Below are 22,895 nucleotides of genomic sequence, written 5' to 3' on the forward strand. Positions count from 1 at the left end.
GAACTGCGGAATCTAAGTCTGTCCTGGGATGACGTGGGTGATACAAGTGAGCTCCTTGAGACCACTTGTGACCCTTTTATCCAGGGAGGTTGGCCCCTTGGTCACTTCCAGCCCTGAGGTGGTTGTTCAGAGGCATCCGCGAGTATGTTTGGCTGGGAAACAGTCTTCCATGCTGGCCACGTGACCCAGTCCAACTCCAAAACAGAGGATGTCGCATTCACTAATTTGTGCTATTCCATAGGAGTAGTTACCTAAAGATCGTTAGCGATTGTCATATCACAGGTTCAGTGATAAGTCCAGTGAGAGCACTTTCACTGGCAGTTCTTTCACTGCTTCATTATGTGCATCAATAATATGGAAAATAACCAGAGAAAAAGAAATTGTGTTTTGATCAATTCTTTGAAATTGAACCGGCCATGATTTTGAACACCTTGTTCATTTGCTGTTGTGAACAGGTTTATTTGAAGCAGAGGCCTTCTATAAATTCAGGGTCAAAAAGTGTCACATTTTCGTGTCCCTGTTACATCTGTGTAATTTGACACGGAAATATCATTGAAATTGGTTTCAGACTATGTCTCTATTTTTGGCAGGTAATTTGCATTAATTCATTTCTCTTAGAAATCAGAAAATGCGTTCTGAACTTACAAAATATATGTCCGAAGTGACAGGGACACCAACAGAAATTGGACCCCTAATTTATAGAATGACTCAGCCTGCTGTTGCCAACTAAAAATGATGTTCTTTCCTCCGTAAGCCAGAAAGGCTGATTATGCTTGTACATGTAGCCGACGTCCACATGAAACCGTGGGTAATGTAGGTTTTTCCTGTCAATTTCACATTTCCATTCACTTCTGAAAAATGGGTCATTCCTTTTAATGTGAAGTTGACTTCATGTCATCAGTCCCATTTCTTGTCCTAAAATGCAGTGTTTTCAGTTACGTGTGCATTTGCTTTTGGGAAATGAATGGGCTTGATTTCATTCCGTGTGCAACAAATGATTCAAGCATACATGTACATGTACCTTTTGGAGCCAATCTCTCTTGTTCATTAGAAATTTAGCCGGTGACATCTTAGAAATTCCCAAAGTGATTTGTCAAATAAACTAGATGATTGGTTGCATATTGCAAAGTATTTTTGCATTTCATCTGCTTATAATGGGTACTGCTGCAGCGGATTTCATGAAATTTAGCGTAACTTTCAACCATGTGCACCTGTAAGCCATGTGTCACAAAGTTGTTCCGTAGCTGTGCAATATACTTACTTTTGATTTTACAAAAAGTTGCTTACATTATAGCTTTATAATATTTTTAATGTATGTTAACTTTCTTGGATGTAGAGAATCACAGCTTTTACGATGGCTGTTTGATGAATGTTTGTGTTGTTGCAAACAAACAGCACCAATTATCTCCTTTTGTTGGCTTTTCTCCATTGGCACCTGACATAAAATGTTGAAGTTCTCTCACAGCCAAATAAGGTTTTCATTATCTTCTAAAATAACATTGTACGTTTCTTGTATAAGCTTTGCAAAGTTCAACAGTCATGAGCTTTAACTGAACACAATGAGTTAGTCAGATAATTTATTTTCATTTTGTTCGGCAAAACTTATACCACCTAAAATGATTGCAGAAGTTGTGCCAAAATTTGGAGTGCAAGTTGGGGACTTACACAGAGCGTAAGTTTCTCCAAATCGGTCTTATACTGTTGTGCAATGTGGGCAATAAAATGCAACATAAGTGACATTATGGCATTACATAAAGTTTTGTGAAATTGCCTGCGGATTTGGCAGGATGAAATGACTATAACTAGACTTTCAGCAGTTTTCTATTACAAAAGTGTCCTTGGTTCCCAAACTGACAGGAGCACTCTGGCCAGTGAGCCCACTACTGTTGGCTCCACACCAGATACGTGTAAGTTGCCTTCCGACTCGGGCAAACCTGTATCAGTTTATCCTTCTGATGATTTGGGTTTGAATTTGGACAGCCAATCATGTCCCCATTCAGCTGTGAACCGCCTGTTGACTGCTGAACACTGAAATTTCAGGGAAGTGGATATGCTCCAACACCCCGCAGCTGTTTCGTCCAAGGATGAGTCTCCTATGTTGCAATCTCTTTCTGCCTCTGACCAAAGGTTGAATGCACTGTTGGACATGAGCAGAGTGTTCAGCATACCATCAGCAGATGAGCTGGCTTTGGAAAAAAATGGGTTGCTGATCCTTTAAGAAACATGCAGTGCAGCTGATGCCCAAGACAAGGATCTTTCCGATTGATCGCTGTTATGGCAATCAGAACCAAGTCACTGCAAGAGACACTAGGCCATTTGAGGTACATTGGTCTGATTTTTATGATTTTTGACTGATACGGTCAGAGATTCCTTAAAAGTGGGCTAAGAGCTGTAGCTCGCAAGCCGGAAGAAACCTTTAGAGATGAGACAAGAGAAGCAGTTTTAAAGGTGGGAGGAAAACCCCAGAGAAATCAGGTATCGGGTAAGGACTGAAAAACCAATTTACCGGTCGTTGGCCGCAGAAATCCCCTTTTGTCAGAGTAATTAAATGGAAGATTTTTCTCGGTAAAGTTGACACAGCAGCTCAGTCAGGGATGTGGGTGTCATGTTTTCTGCAGCTATCTGCTGACCTTCCAGTATGTTCATGTGAAGCAGACTCTCCAGTATCTGCCGGGACAACGGAGGTGGCATTTCACTGCTTGAATGAATGTCTTGATTTCTCCATGGATCCGTTTGTGCAAGTTGCTATGCTTTCTACCAAGTTTTGTGGGACCAATGCTCTCAGTGCCATTTCTCTCTTCTCTGAGGGGTAAGGTTATGGCTCAAATGTCTTCCCTTCTAAATTGATTTAATAGCAAGTTCCAAGAGGCTATGGAGGTGGAGGCCAAAGGCTTTGAAGTTACAGACAGAATAAATCTTTGGAAGTCTACAAGCACAAGCACCGCATCAGGAACGGAAACACTACGGCAGACTTCCATAATGTGGGGAAGTAACCTGTGGGTAAGGAGGTATTGATCATATTAGTAATAACAGTAATACAACATCCTACATTCAGCAAACAACATAGTAGGAATCAGATCAAGGTAACAACTTTTACCACCAGATCCTAGAAGTTACTTTGCCAAGGTCATCAAAATGAAGGAACTCAGCGTAACATGAAACATGCACTGTCTGAACAGAAGACATAGATCTACCAGATTTCATCGTTTGTTTATTTCCACAGTTTTGCATACATATAATCTCAATTTCAAACACTATATAAATACAGGGGAAAAGCTGTGGAGGTACCCGCTAAAAAGCACAGCTTTTACTGTTATTAAATACACTGTACCACACACAAAATGCAAAGGTTAGACAGACAAGACACTTACTCTGTATGTCAGGTAACAATTACCTCAGTTTGAAATACAACATGAGAAGAGGAAAAATTAAAGAGAATAAGAACTCTAGAAGATTACAGATAAAGCTAATCAATTCTACAGTCAAACGGCAGTTTAAGAGGTCATATTTATTTCATATTCAAAGTGAGCAAGATTTCTTGTTGTAATTGCAGAAGAAGTTTAGCATTTGGGTCAAGTATTTTCTTTTTAAAAACCTTGTCAAATGATGCTTTTGTTTGGTATATTTCCAACAGGTTTGGAAAGCTTGCTTTCCACAGCTTATTTCTGACACAAGGACAAGAATGTAACAGAAAAGCTTGCAGCTAATGACTTTGCGCATAAGGGAAACCAATTTAATAAATTTTGTCCTAAAAGTATGAAGTTTTATTTCATATCTATACATGATGTCCGTGAAGTCTGTGAAGACGTACGATGTGTAGTACACAAACTTGGTTCATGTAGCTCTTCATGGTCTGCAGTGCAAGGGCCTTGCCAAAGAAATATTGTAAAAATGTTATATCACTGATTTTCACGAGTTATGGCACTTACGGTGTTGTTGAAAGCCGATGATCTTGTTTTTTTTTCCTCAAGGTCATCAAGTGGTCATCTGGTAACATTAAGAAGTTGCAACCCGCGGCTTCTTAGGGTTCTACCATATGCGCAGTACATGTACATGTAAATAATAAACTCCCAAATTTTACTTCCTCCTGTTCCGAGTCCTTGAATGTGGGATGGATAATGGTTTTGATTCTGCATCGCCCGAAGACTTTATTTGACAAACAGCAAAACAGCAGCTGAAAACCAAGAAAAAATGGGCAAATTGAATCATGGACAAATTGATCTCCTGCCAATTGGCATACAAGCTTATATCGGTAGATGTGAATCTCACATCGCCTTCAGATTAAGTTTATTGGACCATACTTTGACTTGCTTTACAGAGATAGTTGTTTCCCATTCTCATTTTTCTCTAAAACCTTCTTTAACCACTGTGAAAAAGTAAAAACAAGTTGTATATGATTTGGGCATAATTGAAGTTTTTACTTTAAGACTTGGAGACCATACTAATCATGCATCTCTCTTTGAGAAGCAGTTATTTTTATGAAAAGAATCAACATTATGTATCTTATTCCATCCTTAATTATGCATCTTTTTGTGCACAAAGTTTGCAGGGAATTTGTAAATATCTGTGATGTAATATCAATTACAATGATGTTTATGCAGATATCCTAGTGAAACACTAATCTCCTACTGAAACTTATTTTACCTTTGCTGCAGGCATGGATAGTCACAAATGACGTGCTGACATCACCTGAGGTAGACGTGCTAAAGTCGGCAGAGGTAGACAGCCTGATGTTGGTTGAGGTATGATGTTGGTACAATGTTTTATAATGATCTGCCATCTCAGATATTTTTGGGACAAATGCCTGCCATGACTGAAGATGCTCACTCCGAATGTTAAAAACATTGATGTCAGTCCCCTAGTTGCAGCCTAGTTATTTCAAATTTAATTTATCGTGCATCACTGTCTTATGATGCATTGTCTTGATGCATAACTTCCTTCTTCTTCAACTTACAAACTCGCAAAACTGCTTGTTTAGAATGCACTGTGCTTCCCTCAGCGCTCTGGAATGTAGTCCATAGCAGATATTTTTGACAGGGCTATCCGTGAATACATGTATTCTAACAGTCACTATTTATAAAAAACCAGGTAGAAAATACTATGAACTGAGCATGGCTAATATTACAAAATCAATGCAGTTTACGTACTGTCTTCATTCCAACAGTTTGCCAAATGTATCAGTATTGTTTATTCCAGCTTTCTGGATTCACTCGTCAGTGGGGAGGTAGATTCTCTTCAATGTAAAGCCAATGAAAGTTCAATAGAAGCTTGTTGGATCTCCTTTACAATTTATGAACTTCTAAAGGATGCACTGTATGCCAATTACTTTGAAACCCAGAAGGCTTGTTAACTCCTGAAATATATTGTGATTTTATACGTATTTTCTTCTGTTGACCACAGGTTGGGAAAAATACGAGATGTGTTGGGAGGCGTTCAGCTTCTTTCCCCTCCGAAGAATGGACATCAGCATCACCACTTTAAATTGAGCTTAAACTGTTAAGATTCTACATGTACTGTATATACAGTTTTCTTTATGTAGCACCCCACGTTTTTACCGAGTGAGTAAAGAAAAAAAAGAGAACTTATTTGCCGTTAAAGTCGCTCCTAACCCCCCGTCCACTAAAAATGTTGCCCTTAAAGTCGCTCCTAACCCCCATCCACTAAAAATGTTGCCCTTAAAGTCGCTCCTAACCCCCCCGTCAACTAAAAATGTTGCTCTTAAAGTCTCTCCTAACCCCCCGTCCACTAAAAATGTTGCCCTTAAAGTCGCTCCTAACCCCCATCCACTAAAAATGTTGCCCTTAAAGTCGCTCCTAACCCCCCCGTCAACTAAAAATGTTGCTCTTAAAGTCTCTCCTAACCCCCGTCCACTAAAAATTGTGTCCTTTGCAAAAATGTAGGTTTACTTTGTGCATGTTAAATAGTATGTTTGTACAGTATTGTGTCTCGTCGCTGATGCTCTAGCCATTTGTGGACATTTTCCTACCAACATCACCGCTCCATGGATGGTGCTGTTATGTTGTTTCTCCATGAGGACTTGATGCAGCCCCGGTGTAGATGCCCAACCATCCTATGTGTGTTACCTGTCTCTTGATGCCATTGATACCAGTTCCTAGTGCTACTTTTCTGCAGTGGTCCTTTCTGTGCCAGTGTTGCATCTCGTGAATGTGAGTAGTGTATTTACTAAATCAAAGCTTTCCACATTATGCATTGCCCAAAGCGTTGTCATAAAAGTTATAAACTACGCTTGAAATTGCTATTTGAACCTGAAATCCAAAAGAATACTTTATTTTCGGCTCGGTCCACATGTGGATTGAGTTTTCAGTCCCTACCTGATTCCATGGGTTCTACCCAGAATATTCCTCTGGGGTTTTCTTCCCACTTCTAAAACTGTAACTGCTTCTCATTGCGTCCTCACAGCACGTTTCTTCAGGCTTGCGAGCTACAGTGCCAAGGGTACTTTTGAGGAATCCTTGATATCATTATCAGAAATAAATAATAATAATTTCCCAAGAACCTTGTGGGTAGCCATTTCATATTCAAGAACCCATCCTTTTCTGAATTCAGTTGAAATCTATTTGCCTTTTTAAAATTTTTGTATGAAGTTGTATGGATTTTATATTGAAATAGGCTTTTTGGTATCAACTTTGGAAAAACCAGTGAACTAAAAAATCTAGAAAAGCTTTAAATTTTTAAAATTTTCTGTCCTTTTCTGAGCTGTCCATTGAAAGTGCAGAAGACAACTGCATGTTTTTTGATTGACATGCATTACTTTTTTTCTGTTTTGCATTTTACATATTCTGTCTACATAATCTCTCAGTCTTTTATTAAAGTCTCACCCTGACAGGCTAAGTTTAGTATGCTTGAATAAAAGAATACTTTGACATTTTTGTTACACCCTTGATTTGACTCACCCAGTTTCAAATGCAGGTATTGTGTGGCTTCTCATAGTTTGCTAGCTATTGAGGGACAAACATCATTGGCTTCCAGAACAGTGCAGTTGATCATCTCTGTCATGTCATCAAACAGCAGTTTTAGACGCCCTGCAGATTTCACATTTAAGGTGAGCGAGATTTCTTGTTTAATTTCAGAAGAAGCTCTGCATTTGGGAAAATAATTGTTATTTCATACACGATGTTTGTGAAGTCTGTGAACATTTGTGATGTGTCAAACACAAACTTGATTGCTCTCTACGGCCTGTATTGGAGGGCATTGCAATAGAAATATTGTAAATAATACCATCAAGTGGTTTTCTGGTAAAATGAAGAAGTTACAATCCGTAGCTTCTTTGAATTTTGTATAGTATGATTTAATAGTGAACATAAAATTGAAAAATGACTTCCTCTTGGTGTGAGCCTTTGAATGTGGGATGGATCGGGGATGTATGTGGATGTGGGTTTCCATTCTGTTTTGAAACACAACTGCAAAAACAGCAGCTGAAAACCAAGAGATGAATGGGCAACTTTATTTGCATTTTCAGTTTTATTGAATATTTCCATCAGATGAATCATTTATAATTGACCTTGCTAATTGGCATACAAGCTTAAAGCCACGAATTTCACATGGCCGTCAGATTTAGTTTATTGGACCTTTTTTGACTTTCTCTTTCTTTTGCATCATATTTCTCCAAACACTCTTTACCCACTTTAAAAAAGTAAAAACAAGTTCTACAAAAGGAATCCATATTGGGTACCACATTCCCTCCTGTATACGTTGGTCTCAGCAGGAAGTGACGTATTCCGGATAGTTTCCGCACCACAAACTGACGTATCATGTGTACAAACTCTATGGATGGTATGTCACTTAGTGGTGAACCCAACAAATCATGTATCGTTTTGCACAGAAACTTTGCAGTGGACTTTGATGCTTAAAGTAATTTGTAAAGAACTGTTGATTATGCAGACATTCCAATGAAACACTAATCTCCTCCTAAAACTTTATGTTACCTTTGTTGCAGGCAGAGATAGTCACAAATGCACAAGTCATGCTGATGTCGGCAGAGGTAGATTTGCTGAGGTCGGCAGACATGCCGAAGTCGGCAGAGGCAGACAAGCTGATGTTGATGGAGGTATGTTGTGGATATGATGTATATCTGTTATCCCTGATACTTTGGGAACAAATTGCCTGTCATAATTCCAGGATGCTCACTCTAAACGTTAAAAATGTGGACCTCAATCCTCTGAAGTTGTAGCCTAGTTATTTGAGATTGAATTCATTTTGTTAGTGTTTGTTTTACGTTGCATTTTTTAATGGATAAACCCTGTTTTACCGTTGTAACCAACATTGAAACTTTAACTCAAAAACGGCAGCGATAGGTTGTGTAACGTCATCAGTTTTTTTTTAATTACAGCGTGGAAGACACCTAGATGGACATCGACAGGAGGAGAGACAGACGGAAGTGAGATGACTATCCTGAAGGTTAGGCTTGGAATGTGTTTATGGCTGATATACCATAATGCACATGAGGATATAGTTTCCTGAGTTTATCTGTAAAACTGCTGGTTTAGAATGCACTGTTTCCCAGCACTATGGAATGATGTGGTCCATTCATACCATAGTAGATATTTTCGACAGGGCTAACCCTGAATATATGCATTTTAACATTCACTATTTATAAAAACCCACATGGAAAATACCATAAACTGAGCGTGGTCAAATACTTCGAAATCTAGAATGTTTGTCAACTCTGCAAATATATTCTTATTTAATATGTATTTTTTCTGTTGACTACAGGTTGAAAAGATCATCGGATGCATGAAGATGAGTGAAGTTTCTTTCAACTCTGAAGATTGAACATCAGTTAAGCAGTATAAAGAAAACGAATGCTTTGTGTCTATATTGTACTTGAATTAGAGAAAAAAGTCCCCATTCCCCTCCCGCTAAAAATTTGCCGTTAAATTCGCTCCTAACTCCCCTCCCGCTAAAAATTTGCCGTTAAATTCGCTCCTAACTCCCCTCCCGCTAAAAATTTGCCGTTAAATTCGCTCCTAACTCCCCTCCCACTAAAAATTTGCCGTTAAATTCGCTCCTAACTCCCCTCCCGCTAAAAATTTGCCCTCTGCCCTTTGCTTGTAAATGTGAAACAACATTATGTCATCTTCCGCTAAAAATTTGTCCTTAAACTCCCCTCCCGCCTCCCCTTCCGCTAAAAATTTTGTCCCTTAAACTACTCCCTCCCGCCTCCCCTTCCGCTAAAAATTTGTCCTTAAACTCCCTCCCCGCCTCCCCCTTCCGCTTAAAATTTGTCCTTAAACTCCCTCCCGCCTCCGCCTCCGCCTTCCGCTAAAAATTTGGTCCTTAAAACTCCCTCCCGCCTCCCCTTCCGCTATAAAATTTGTCCCTTAAACTCCACGCCCGCCTCCCCTTCCGCTAAATATTTGTCCTTAAACTCCCCGCCTCCCGCTCCCCTTGCCGCGTAAAAATTTGTCCTTAAACTCCCTCCCGCCTCCCCTTCCGCTAAAAATTTGTCCTTAAAACACCCTCCCTCCCCCGCCTCCCCTTCCGCTAAAAATTTGTCCTTAAACTCCCCTCCCGCCTCCCCTTCCGCGTAATAATTTGTCCTTATACTCCCCTCCCGCCTCACCCTTCCCGCTAAAAATTTGTCCTTAAACTCCCTCCCGCCTCCCCTTCCGCTAATAATTTGTCCTTAAACTCCCTCCCGCCTCCCCTTCCGCTAATAATTTGTCCTTAAACTCCCGCCCGCCTCCCCTTCCGCTAAAAATTTGTCCTTTAAACTCCCTCCCCGCCTCCCCTTCCGCTAAAAATTTGTCCTTAAACTCCCTCCCGCCTCCCCTTCCGCTAAAAATTTGTCCTTAAACTCCCTCCCGCCTCCCCTTCCGCTAAAAATTTGTCCTTAAACTCCCTCCCGCCTCCCCTTCCGCTAAAAATTTGTCCTTAAACTCCCTCCCCCCGCCTCCCCTTCCGCTAAATATTTGTCCTTAAACTCCCTCCCCGCCTCCCCTTCCGCTAAAAATTTGTCCTTAAACTCCCTCCCCGCCTCCCCTTCCGCTAAAAAATTTGTCCTTAAAACTCCCTCCCGCCTCCCCTTCCGCTAAAAATTTGGTCCTTTAAACTCCCTCCCGCCTCCCCTTCCGCTTCTAAAATTTGTCCTTAAAACTCCCTCCCGCCTCCCCTTCCGCTAAATATTTGTCCTTAAACTCCCTCCCCGCCTCCCCTTCCGCTAAAAAATTTGTCCTTAAACTCCCTCCCGCCTCCCCTTCCGCTAAAAAATTTGTCCTTAAACTCCCTCCCCGCCTCCCCTTACCGCTAAAAATTTGTCCTTAAACTCCCCCTCCCGCCTTCCCCTTCCGCTAAAAATTTGTCCTTAAACTCCCTCCCGCCTCCCCTCCGCTATAAATTTGTCCTTAAAACTCCCTCCCGCCTCCCCTTCCGCTAAAATTTGTCCTTAAACCTCCCTCCCACCGCCTCCCCTTCCCGCTAAAAATTTGTCCTTAAACTCCCTCCCGCCTCCCCTTCCGCTAAAAATTTTGTCCTTAAAACTCCCTCCCGCCTCCCCTTCCGCTTAAAAAGTTGTCCTTAAAACTCCCTCCCGCCTCCCCTTCCGCTAAAAATTTGTCCTTAAACTCTCCCTCCGCCCTCCCCTTCCGCTAAAAATTTGTCCTTAAACTCCCCTCCCGCCTCCCCTTCCTCCGCCTAAAATATTTGTCCTTAAACTCCCCTCCCGCCTCCCCCTTCCGCTAAAAATTTGTCCTTAAACCTCCCCTCCCGCCTCCCCTTCCGCTAAAAATTTGTCCTTAAACTCCCTCCCGCCTCCCCTTCCGCTAAATAATTTGTCCTTAAACTCCCTCCCGCCTCCCCTTCCGCTAAAAATTTGTCCTTAAAACTCCCTCCCGCCTCCCCTTCCGCTAAAAATTTTGTCCTTAAAACTCCCTCCCGCCTCCCCTTCCGCTAAAAATTTGTCCTTAAACTCCCTCCCGCCCCTCCCCTTCCGCTAAAAATTTGTCCTTAAACTCCCTCCCGCCTCCCCCTTCCGCTAAAAATTTGTCCTTAAACTCCTCCCCGCCTCCCCTTCCGCTAAAAATTTGTCCTTAAAACTCCCTCCCCGCCTCCCCTTCCGCTAAAAATTTGTCCTTAAAACTCCCTCCCGCCTCCCCTTCCCGCTTAAAAATTTGTCCTTAAAAACTCCCTCCCCGCCTCCCCCTTCCGCTAAAAATTTGTCCTTAAACTCCCTCCCGCCTCCCCCTTCCGCTAAAAATTTGTCCTTAAACTCCCTCCCGCCTCCCCCTTCCGCTTAAAAATTTGTCCTTAAACTCCCTCCCGCCTCCCCCTTCCGCTAAAAATTTGTCCTTGTCCCTTTGTCCCTTTGTCCTTTGTCCTGTCCTTTGTCCTTTGTCCTTTGTCCTTTCCTTTGTCCTTTGTCCTGTCCTTTGTCCTTTGTCCTTTGTCCTTTCCTTTGTCCTTTGTCCTGTCCTTTGTCCTGTCCTTTGTCCTGTCCTTTGTCCTGTCCTTTGTCCTGTCCTTTGTCCTGTCCTTTGTCCTGTCCTTTGTCCTGTCCTTTGTCCTGTCCTTTGTCCTGTCCTTTGTCCTGTCCTTTGTCCTTTGTCCTTTGTCCTTTGTCCTTTGTCCTTTGTCCTTTGTCCTTTGTCCTTTGTCCTTTGTCCTTTGTCCTTTGTCCTTTGTCCTTTGTCCTTTGTCCTTTGTCCTTTGTCCTATTGTCCTTTGTCCTTTGTCCTTTGTCCTTTGTCCTTTGTCCTTTGTCCTTTGTCCTTTGTCCTTTGTCCTTTGTCCTTTGTCCTTTGTCCTTTGTCCTTTGTCCTTTGTCCTTTGTCCTTTGTCCTTTGTCCTTTGTCCTTGTCCTTTGTCCTTTGTCCTTTGTCCTTTGTCCTTTGTCCTTTGTCCTTTGTCCTTTGTCCTTTGTCCTTTGTCCTTGTCCTTTGTCCTTTGTCCTTTGTCCTTTGTCCTTTGTCCTTTGTCCTTTGTCCTTTGTCCTTTGTCCTTTGTCCTTTGTCCTTTGTCCTTTGTCCTTTGTCCTTTGTCCTTTGTCCTTTGTCCTTTGTCCTTTGTCCTTTGTCCTTTGTCCTTTGTCCTTTGTCCTTTGTCCTTTGTCCTTTGTCCTTTGTCCTTTGTCCCTTTGTCCTTTGTCCTTTGTCCTTTGTCCTTTGTCCTTTGTCCTTTGTCCTTTGTCCTTTGTCCTTTGTCCTTTGTCCTTTGTCCTTTGTCCTTTGTCCTTTGTCCTTTGTCCTTTGTCCTTTGTCCTTTGTCCTTTGTCCTTTGTCCTTTTGTCCTTTGTCCTTTGTCCTTTGTCCTTTGTCCTTTGTCCTTTGTCCTTTGTCCTTTGTCCTTTGTCCTTTGTCCTTTGTCCTTTGTCCTTTGTCCTTTGTCCTTTGTCCTTTGGTAACCTACCTTTTATTTCCAAGTTGTGAATAAATGCCACACAGAATAATCACATCTGCTCATTTATTATTCCTCTTGCAATTATCAACTTAAATAAAGTTTCTAGAATTGTAATATGTATTCTTTGGCTTCTATTAATTTGTGAATAAATGCCACACAGAATAATCACATCTCCTCATTTATTATTCCTCTGCAATTATCAACTTAAATAAAGTTTCTAGACTTGTAACAAATTGTAATATGTATTGTTTAGCTTCTATTAATTTGTGAATAAATGCCACAGAAATTAAATTATCAAATCTGCTCGTTTATTATTCCTCTTCCAATTATTATCAACTTAAAATAAAGTTTGTATACTTTAAACATTGTGTTGCAATTCACTTTTTTTAGAACATGGGAGTTTTAAATGCAAGGTTGCCAACAATTCTTTTTACACGGGGTTTAAAAAAATTTTAGAAGCAATTATTCTTGCAGTTTTACTCTTAAAACAGGGAGTTAGGAACAATTTCCGCCATTTTATCTACTACCTTTTAAATCGCAAGGTTGGAAAAGTTGCAAACAGGTCACTTTTTTAGAACATGGGGGTTAGAACAAATTTAATGTCAATTTTTAAATGCGAAGTTGCAAACAATTCACTTTTTTAATTAAACATTGGGGTTAGAACAATTTTTAAATGAAAAGTTGCAAGCAAGTCACTTTATTTAGAACATGGGGGTTAGAGAACAAATTTAATGTCAATTTTTAAATGCGAAGTTGCAAACAATTCACTTTTTTAATTAAACATTGGGGTTAGAACAATTTTTAAATGAAAAGTTGCAAGCAAGTCACTTTATTTAGAACATGGGGGTTAGAGAACAAATTTAATGTCAATTTTTAAATGCGAAGTTGCAAACAATTCACTTTTTTGAGTAAACATTGGGGTTAAAACAATTTTAAATGACAATTTGCAAACAAGTCACTTTTTCTAGAACATGGGCGTTAGAGAACAAATTTAATGTCAATTTTTAAATGCGTAGTTGCAAACAATTCACTTTTTTACTTAAACATTGGGGTTAGAACAATTTTTAAATGAGAAGTTGCAAACAAGTCACTTTTTCTAGAACATGGGGGTTAGAACAAATTTAATGTCAATTTTTAAATGCGAAGTTGCAAACAATTCACTTTTTTAATCAAACATTGGCTTTAAAAAAATTTTAGAAGCAATTATTCTTGCAGTTTTACTCTTAAAACATGGAGTTAGGAACAATTTCCGGCATTTTATCTACTACCTTTTAAATCGCAAGGTTGGAAAAGTTGCAAACAGGTCACTTTTTTAGAACATGGGGGTTAGAACAAATTTAATGTCAATTTTTAAATGCGAAGTTGCAAACAAGTCACTTTTTTTAGAACATGGGGGGTTAGAACAAATTTAATGTCAATTTTTAAATGCGTAGTTGCAAACAATTCACTTTTTTACTTAATCATTGGGGTTAGAACAGTTTTAAATGAAAAGTTGCAAACAAGTCACTTTTTTTAGAACATGGGGGTTAGAACAAATTTAATGTCAATTTTTAAATGCGAAGTTGCAAACAATTCACTTTTTTAATTAAACATTGGGGTTAGAACAATTTTTAAATGAGAAGTTGCAAACAAGTCACTTTTTAGAACATGGGGGTTAGAACAAATTTAATGTCAATTTTTAAATGCGAAGTTGCAAACAATTCACTTTTTTAATTAAACATTGGGGTTAGAACAATTTTATTTCCAAGTTGTGAATAAATGCACACAAAATAACCAGATCTGCTCATTTATTATTCTTCTTGCTATTGTCAACTTAAATAAAGTTTCTAGAATTGTAATATGTATTGTTTAGCTTCTATTAATTTGTGAATAAATGCCACAGAAATTAAATTATCAAATCTGCTCGTTTATTATTCCTCTTCCAATTATCATCAACTTAAAATAAAGTTTGTATACTTTAAACATTGTGTTGCAATTCACTTTTTTTAGAACATGGGAGTTTTAAATGCAAGGTTGCCAACAATTCTTTTTACACGGGGTTTAAAAAAATTTTAGAAGCAATTATTCTTGCAGTTTTACTCTTAAAACATGGAGTTAGGAACAATTTCCGCCATTTTATCTACTACCTTTTAAATCGCAAGGTTGGAAAAGTTGCAAACAGGTCACTTTTTTAGAACATGGGGGTTAGAACAAATTTAATGTCAATTTTTAAATGCGTAGTTGCAAACAATTCACTTTTTTAATTAAACATTGGGGTTAGAACAATTTTAAATGAAAAGTTGCAAACAGGTCACTTTTTATAGAACATGGGGGTTAGAACAAATTTAATGTCAATTTTTAAAAGCGAAGTTGCACACAATTCACTGTTTTAATTAAAACATTGGGGTTAGAACAATTTTAGCAAATATACTTGTAATTTTTACTTTTTTAAAACATAGTTATTTACATTTTTAACATGGGGCTTAGAACAATTTTAGAAGCAATTATTCTTGCAGTTTTACTCTTAAAACATGGGTTAAAGAACAATTTCCGCCATTTTATCTACTACCTTTTAAATCGAGAGGTTAGAAAAGTTGCAAACAGGTCACTTTTCTAGAACATTGGGGTTAGAACAAATTTAATGTCAATTTTTAAATGCAAAGTTGCAAACAATTCACTTTTTTAATTAAAAATTGGGGTTAGAACAGTTTTAGCAAATTTTTACTTTTTTAAAACATAGTTATTCACATTTTTAACAACATGGGGTCTAGAACAATTTTAGAAGCAATTATTCTTGCAATTTTATTCTAAAAACATTAGTTTTAGGAGCAATTGCTCCCGTTACATGGAATCAGAAACAATTTCTACCATTTTTTCTGCAGCATTTTAAAACGTACCGTAACGAACAATTTTAATGGCAAATTTTGAATGCGAATTTGCAAACAACTCACTTTTAGATCATGGGGGGTTAAAAATAATTTTAATGGCAAATTTGAATTGCACAGCTGCAAACAGTTTATGTTTCTAACATTGAGGTTAGAGCAATTTTAGCATCAGTTATTCTAGTAATTTTATTCTTTCAAACCGCAAGACATTAGAACAGTTTTAATGGCAATTTTTAATTGGGAGCTTGCAACCAATTCACTTTTTATAGAATATGGGGGTTAGAACAATTTTAGCAGCAATTATACTTGTAATTTTACTTTTTTAAAACATACAGTTAAGAAAATTTTGTGCCATTTTTCTACCACTTTTAGAACATGAGAGATTACGTCAATTTTAAATGCGAGGTTGCAAACAATTCACATTTTTTACAACATGGGGGTTAGAACCATTTTAGAATCAGTTATTCTTGCAATTTTACTCTTTCAAAGCATGAGAGGTTAGAACAGTTTTAATAGCAATTTTTAATTTCGAGGTTGCAAACAATAAAATTATTTTAGAACAGGGGGTTAGAAACATTTTAGCAGCAATTATACTTGTAATTTTACTTTTTAAAACATACAGTTAAAGAATAATTTCCGCCATTTTTCTACCACTTTAGGACATGAGAGATTACGTCAATTTTAAATGTGAAGTTGCAAACAATTCACATCTTTTACAACATGGGGGTTAGAACCATTTTAGAATCAATTATTCTTGCAATTTCACTCTTTCAAAGCATGAGAGGTTAGAACAATTTTATGGCAATTTTTAAATGCAAGGTTGCAAACAATTCACTTTGTTAAACATGTGGGTTAGAACAATTTTAGCAACAATTATGCTTTTAATTTTACTCTTTCAAGACATAAGGGTTAGAACAATTTTAGCCATTTTAGGAACAATTTTAATAGCATGTTGCATGTCCTCCAAGTAATGCCATTCAATTAGAATCTGTTCATTATGGTTTAATTTCAAGTTTAATTAGGGCAGAGGGATCAACATTTTTCTACCTGTTTTGTTTTATTTGAAAATACTTAATTTTGAATAAATACCAGAGTAATTGTGAAGTTCTAGTCAGTTACTCATTTATTGGGGTTAAAATTACATTAGCAGCAATTATTTTCGCAACTTTAAAACGTGGTTAGGAACAATTTCAGCCATTTTTTCTACATTTCCAAAATATGGGATAAGACACTACTTTAACAATTATGTTTTACCTTGCAACTTGGGATCAATGAGTTTCTACTACTCTATTAGTCTCTACTAAGTAGCCTTTTCACTGGAGGAGATTGCAGTCTACACTCTTGTTACAGTGGTGGCCTGGAACATGGAGACGAGGTGACTGTTTCTACAGCAAAAGCAAACAAGACACACAGAAAAGACAATGAGAATTCTTTACTTTATACAAAATGATGTCTTGAAAATGTCCAAATAACATCTCAAGAAAATAAGAAGCAATTCACACAAGAAGCAACAAATTATTGTCAATGATGCTAGTGAAACAGCAAAGTGTTTAATACACTGTATGACTTTATTATTGGAAATGCAGGCAAATTCGTTCCCTTCTGTAAATCTAATTGCATTGAAGCGTGAGAGTTTTATCTTAGTGGATCAGTCTTCTAACTTTTTCAGTTTATGCCACGTGGGAAATGCTCAAGATCAAAATTGGGTTTACTCTTCATCAATAAATGGGTTAATTAGCCTAACAAGATGGTTTCTTTTCTTGTACGGAGGCAGCCTGTGCACAAAACCCCACGAGACTCGTCTGAAAAATTCTGAGTGTTTTCTAAGTAAAGACTTAGATTTTCCCTAGTCCATTTAACTGTTCCTGACGCGTGTTTGCTTTCTTACAGTTTATGAGTCACTGCCCTGAATAATTAATGGCGTCCGCCTGTGGAACTCTTCGGAAGAAAAGAATTTAACAAGGTGTTTCACAGAACGGATCTTGGATTGCAAAAACGAATGAATCTGCTCGGAATTCTAGTCATTCAAAGGCAACAATAAATTTGTCTCACAGCAAAAAGTGCGAAAAATGCCGTTTCTTTTTAGGGATTTTTCTTCCAATCAGATTTTCACTGTTTCGTTAACCGGAGATCCGGGGCGTAACCTAACATTGCATGACGAAATCTTATTTTCCAGTCATATTTTAACCTCGACACGTTTTTCAAGAGCCTTTTTGTCAACTACATTCGATACTAAATTCCAAAACGAAGTATATTGTTTGTCTGTTCAGAATTCTGACTTATTTTCCCATGCTGGTAAGAGTGGACTCTGTTAAGTATCCGATACAATGCACTTCAGGTCCCAGAAAACGGCCAATAGGGCCTCAGCTTGCATACGTAAAATAAGCTCGGTTACGTCAGTTACGGGAATTGACCACAATCAAATTCATTTTGTGTTAAGGCGCTGAGCGAGTAAAGTTACAGCACTACTCGTGTTCGTGTTCCACAAATTAATTGCGACTTGATAACGCCCGGTCGCATTTTTGCTTTAACTTCGACAAATGGAGTAAAAAAGAAAGTAAACGGACCGGGCCTACGTTGAGGAAGATGGCTTAAAAGGCTACAAAATGCGTTTTCACATTTGATACTTACAGTCATGACACCTCTCTCGTTGAATCTGTTGAAAGTGGCACGTTTTGGATGCCCTCGCGGGAGATGTTTCGTGACGCAAGGTCAGAGCAGCAAATGCCGAAATGTTGCAAGCTTCGGGGGCGAGGCAAACGTCGATTTAGAAATGCGCATGTCCGGTTACCACGTGCAGGCAAAGGAATTTCAAAATTTGCATAAATGCCTGCCCTACAAAACACATTCTACTCGTATATCGCATGATGCCTTTGCAAATCACAACTGGACCAAATGCGGCGATGGGACGCAACAAATAATTGGAACAGCGTCAAAGAAAATCGTGCGTAACAAATGCTATTCATTCATTCTTAAGTTCGTCTAGGGGAACGTTGAGAGAACGTATCAAAGACTGAACGGCGTGAAGTATGCGCTTTCTTTTATTGCCGAAGTGGGGGCTTTAAATCAAACAAGCCTTTTGTTAGTTCTTTTAATTCAATTTGAATTCTCCACACTAAAGACACTCTTGATTCGGGGCAAGCTTTTGTTAGTTACATAAGAGACCCCTTGCACCAATACACTGTTTTCAATGGACAAGAAGGGCACAAATTTAAGGACTCTACATTTCAGAGACGGAGGTCGCTACGCAAAAGCTTGCCCCGAATCACGAGGTATAGCGCAGTATCTTAAGTCTAGGGAATTTGAATTATGTTGATGTGCAATCAGATGACTCACTGTACCAACTTTTAGTCAAATTAAACTCTTAAACGATCTTTCTCGAACTCCTTGGTATTTTTTTAAAGGCATCCAATAAAAGAAGCACTTGGCGAAGCCAGCAGTCGCAGATAAACGTTTATATGTGATCTAAATAAATATACAGGGCATTTTGCCTACAGTGGAATTATCCTACCGAAAAAGTGAACACATTAAACCTCTCTCTTTGCTAATATTACGAAACTAAGTTCTTCAAGATCCTGATTGAGACACGCCAAGAGAAAAAGCAAAAAACTGCGTGAACGTTTTGGAAAAGTAAAAGAACTGATTATTTTGTACACACGAGCGAATAACAATTAAAAAAATAAAACAAAACAAAAAGGAAATAGGCAAATTCAAATAAATCAAATTAAAAATCAACAAACATCACACACACCTGACAGAGACTACAGTTACAATACCTTTTATTGACATATTCTTCCCGAAATATGTTGATGGTGTGGGTCAAGGGCAGGTCAATGAAATAAAAAAGAACAAGACATAAATAAGACAACTAAAATAAGACAACTATTTTAGCATTATTATTGACCTACCAAAGGTGAGGGCGGAGGCAAAAGAGGCATTTTATTGATACAGAGAAAAACATTGGGGGCCGTTTAATTTTCCTTCCTTCTAATAGTATATTCTAGAAAGGCCATTAAACATTGCGTGACAAAAGATTAAAATTTTATGGGCCCACCTTTCCCCCACAAAAAAATGTAACTGTCCCCCTTTCAAAAAAGGTGTGCCCCAAATCTGCCCAAACCCAAGTTTATGTTTCCAGCTCCTTGTGCATACTTTCCGAAGAACAAAATATACATGAAGCTAAATGTTAACAGAACGTGCACTTGGTGCTGGTAAATAACCCCCTTCACCATTTTTTTGTGCAAAATAATACTGTGTAATCGAAATAAAGGTTTCACAACCTTTAGTTAGTTACATTCTTACAGTTACTTCTAATTAAACTGTGTGCTGCTTAAAATAAAAGCTAAACAAAGGATAAGGAAAGACCCATCACCAGTTAGTTTAAAAAATCATTAGACAGATTGTATGTAAAAATAAGTGAAATTCAGTACTACAACGCATTAGTACATCAAAAGTATGATGCCAAACACTGTGTGGTTGCATCTGAAAGAATACCGCTAGTTTAGAAGTTTCCTGTTGATGCCTGACTTGCATATCTGCCATTATGGATGATTAAGCAAATGTTGTTTTACAGATTAATACGTAAAACCATCCTTTTCTCTGATAGGGCTGATGGTTCTCTGAGCTTTCTACACGTTCTGGCACTGGATTTGTGAATAAAATAAACAAGCTTTCTTTGGAATTGACTACTTATTCAGAAAAAAAGGATAATGATTCACCTCTTCATTCAGCAACACCTTCAACGCGTCTATGTTCCCTATTTACAATAAATTTCACAGCAGTGGTGCATTTCTTGGACTGCTTGTCACACCACTGCTAGGTTGTTGCACATGACCTTGATTTTTATTTAGAATACAGAATCACAACACAACAACATCATAATGTTCCTATACATAAATAAAGGGAAATAATCACTGGATATAAGACCAGATGACCAAGGAGGCCATTCCACAGCATCACTGAGGGAAAATCACTCTGCCTTCTTCCGGCTGCGATAAGACAATGACCTGCGGCACTGTCCTGTGACCAGCACAGACGTCTCAAGACATCATGGCCCAGTTGTACAAGTTACTTGCGCTTAAGCACATAAGGAAGATTTTATGTGCTTTTGATGGTGACACACTTAACCCCCCACACTGGAAACAGGTGTTTACCTTTTGTTATGACGGGCTGATAGCTTTTATTTATCTGTGATTATAGAGATCAATTGAGAACTCATAAACTAAGCTTTCCCATGCAATAATACTTGAAATGTTCAGCTTCAGAAGTTCAGCGTACCAATCCATTACCAATCAATTACCAATCCATTTTGTATTGCTATTTTTTCATTTTTGATACACCTTAAAAATATAATTTTAGACATCATAAATAAAACTGACCAACGCACAAATTTCTAATTAAGAAAAATTTATGACAAAGAACCAGCTTCTTATTTCCTTCATGAATAAGCCACACTCAAATATCGTGCACAAATAAGCATTGGGAAAATGTGGAAGCCATAAAGGGCTCTACGGCACAAGCACAGGAAACACACACCTGCAAAGGTTGGTGCATGGTGTTTGATGCAAGGGATGCCTGCAATTTCATCGAAGGCTTTTATAGCTACAATATGCAGCACGTTGGTAAACGTTCCTGGTTTTGCCACATTTTCACCACTCTCACTGATACTGCAATATTTTCAGCAATTTTCCAACCCATACTCTTGCTTTTTTATGCATGAACATTTGTGCAAGAAACCAATGATGATGAAACATTCCACTGCCAGAGGTTGATCTCAATTTGGTGAGAGATTCCTTGACTCTGACTCACAAGTAGCCATACTGGCAGCACATCTTCCCTGCCGCTTAAAGGTAACTTTGTTGCCATCAAAGATTTATACAGCTCCAAACTGGTACTTTATAACATAAACAATTTCTCATGTGAATGGAGTAGAACAATTCATCCGTTAGACATCAGATTTTTAAGTGTGAGGTATCCAGTTTGATCCCGGGAATTGCTGTGAATGTGTTGTTCCTTTTTTCTGAATTTGGCTCAAGAGAATTTTTTCAAAAGGGAAAGAAAGTCAGAAATTTCACTGCACACAATAATTCATCATTTTGTTTCCATTCACGGGTCCAGACGATAATTGTTATAAGGGAAAGGAAGGCTCCAACTTCATAAGTCTGGTTTCAACCCCCCCCCCAAAAAATGGAAACACAATGCTAATGTGTGTACAGAACCAGATGGCAGCAAGGCTATGACTGATGGGCAGCATATTGTGTGCTATTCTGCACAAAGGCAAGAGCAAGATAGATGTCAATACACAATATCCTCAGGATAATGGCATGCTTTACCCAGTGATACTTGCGTGGGTTATGCACCGATGGTGGAGTTAGGAAGGAGGTTTCAATCCGTGCAGAAAACATGCTGGACCCGTGCAATTTGGAGACAAGGGTGCACTTTCAAGGGACATAACATTTATGCAGTTTGAAGCAATTACACCGCATAGGACCCGTGTTTTCAGTGCTTGTGAGAAAGGACCTTTCGTCGTTTTTTAAAAGCGATGAAGGAAGGTAGAATGTGAACAAAATTGCAAGACTCAAGCCATGGCGAGCACCCCATATCAGCACCCTCCACATCGGAAGCACCATCACACAGATTAGGCTGCTGGGTTGCATTCCCAGGGCAGGCTTCAGGTAACCTGACAATTGTATCAACCTAGAAAAACACAAGTGAAAGAAGCAAATGTCAGATGCTAGGAAAGTAATCAAACAAGGTCACTTCTGTGACTGTTTACTGCAGTGTGTCAACGGCAAGAACGAAAGCCATAACCACTCAGAATTTCATTCCGACACACGCTAAGACGTAACCTTTTCGTACAAGATTTTCTCAGTCCAAACACTGCATGGTATCTTTGATAAGTGACAGTAGATTGCCTTTGATAAACCTTTGACACACAAAAATGTCAGATTTGCTCCAATTTTCTTAATGACTCAAAGACTGTGGCTTATGATTCATGGCATCAGGTCCTTTTATTTTCCTTTCATACAAAAATATACTGACAGCTTTGAATGGTGCAGTATAACTAGCCTCTCCAGGTGATCCATGGAATGTTTGATTTTCCTGAAGCAAAGCCAAGGAAAACTAGAAAACTCCATGGATCACCAACAGAGACTGGTTTATAACACCTCTCCCACAGATAAATGATTTATTTCATAAAAACACCAATAAAAACGATATTTATTTGAAAAAAAAGTAGTTGAAAATCAACCAACACTTTTCCAAACTACTTCTTCGCAAAATAGTTGAACCAAACTCTTGTTGTGCAAGGTCTTTGCAATGCACGTAATAAGCAGTGTGCACCTCGGAATGCATTTGCACACAATGCCACTGGCAATGAGTACAGTTCTTTGGTAACTGTGGGTATAGTACCTCGGTTGAAACAGGTAGAGTTCTTTTGGACGGAAAATGCCAGATAGCAATAAAGTGAAAGCCATGTGACTGGCTCTTGGCCAATCAAGATAGAGAATCTGTGGAGGGTTTTGTCCAACCTTCTGATGGCATCCATCATAGCAAGCATTACCCCTTTTTCTCTGCTCAAGTTAGTTCAATATCTGTGCTATGTTTGCCCAACCCACTTCAGATCAAGGATGGCGCGTATCCAGTACAACCTATAGAAACAAGGGTAAAGCATATCTA

The 22,895-nt window shown here is 38.6% G+C and overlaps 2 protein-coding genes across 20 annotated transcripts in view; one reads left to right on the forward strand and one right to left on the reverse strand.

The window, feature by feature from the left end:
• LOC110989103 (uncharacterized) overlaps nt 1-9,139 on the forward strand; it is a 37,951-nt gene extending 28,812 nt beyond the window's left edge. The window contains exons 2-10 of one of the 8 annotated variants that reach the window (XR_015424499.1): nt 2,128-2,321; nt 2,856-3,000; nt 4,656-4,742; nt 5,401-5,558; nt 6,035-6,167; nt 6,919-7,063; nt 7,958-8,068; nt 8,351-8,418; nt 8,734-9,139. Coding sequence is in view for 6 of the 8 variants with exons in the window: in XM_087133609.1 (XP_086989735.1) it covers nt 2,275-2,321; nt 2,856-3,000; nt 4,656-4,742; nt 5,401-5,481 (360 nt within the window). In the remaining 2 variants the exon portion in view is untranslated. Of the gene's footprint in view, nt 1-2,127; nt 2,322-2,345; nt 2,483-2,855; nt 3,001-4,655; nt 4,743-5,400; nt 6,168-6,918; nt 7,064-7,957; nt 8,069-8,350; nt 8,419-8,733 lie in introns of those variants that run through there. The other 7 variants (XR_015424500.1, XM_087133612.1, XM_087133609.1 and 4 more) reach the window with 7 other exon arrangements.
• A 9,841-nt stretch (nt 9,140-18,980) lies between these two features.
• The window catches only part of LOC147800137 (uncharacterized), a 51,754-nt gene continuing 47,839 nt past the window's right edge, over nt 18,981-22,895 (reverse strand). For 9 of the 12 annotated variants that reach the window (XM_087133377.1, XM_087133378.1, XM_087133384.1 and 6 more), the window contains 2 exons: nt 22,780-22,867; nt 18,981-21,914 (listed from right to left, as the gene is read on the reverse strand). In XM_087133377.1, the coding sequence (XP_086989503.1) occupies nt 22,816-22,867 (52 nt within the window). In that variant the 3' untranslated portion in view covers nt 18,981-21,914; nt 22,780-22,815. Of the gene's footprint in view, nt 21,915-22,519; nt 22,868-22,895 lie in introns of those variants that run through there. The other 3 variants (XM_087133381.1, XM_087133376.1, XM_087133383.1) reach the window with 2 other exon arrangements.

This window comes from Acanthaster planci, linkage group LG02, assembly GCF_054643075.1.
Source record: "Acanthaster planci isolate LZ-2023a linkage group LG02, COTS_SCS, whole genome shotgun sequence".
Classification (NCBI taxonomy): domain Eukaryota; kingdom Metazoa; phylum Echinodermata; class Asteroidea; order Valvatida; family Acanthasteridae; genus Acanthaster; species Acanthaster planci.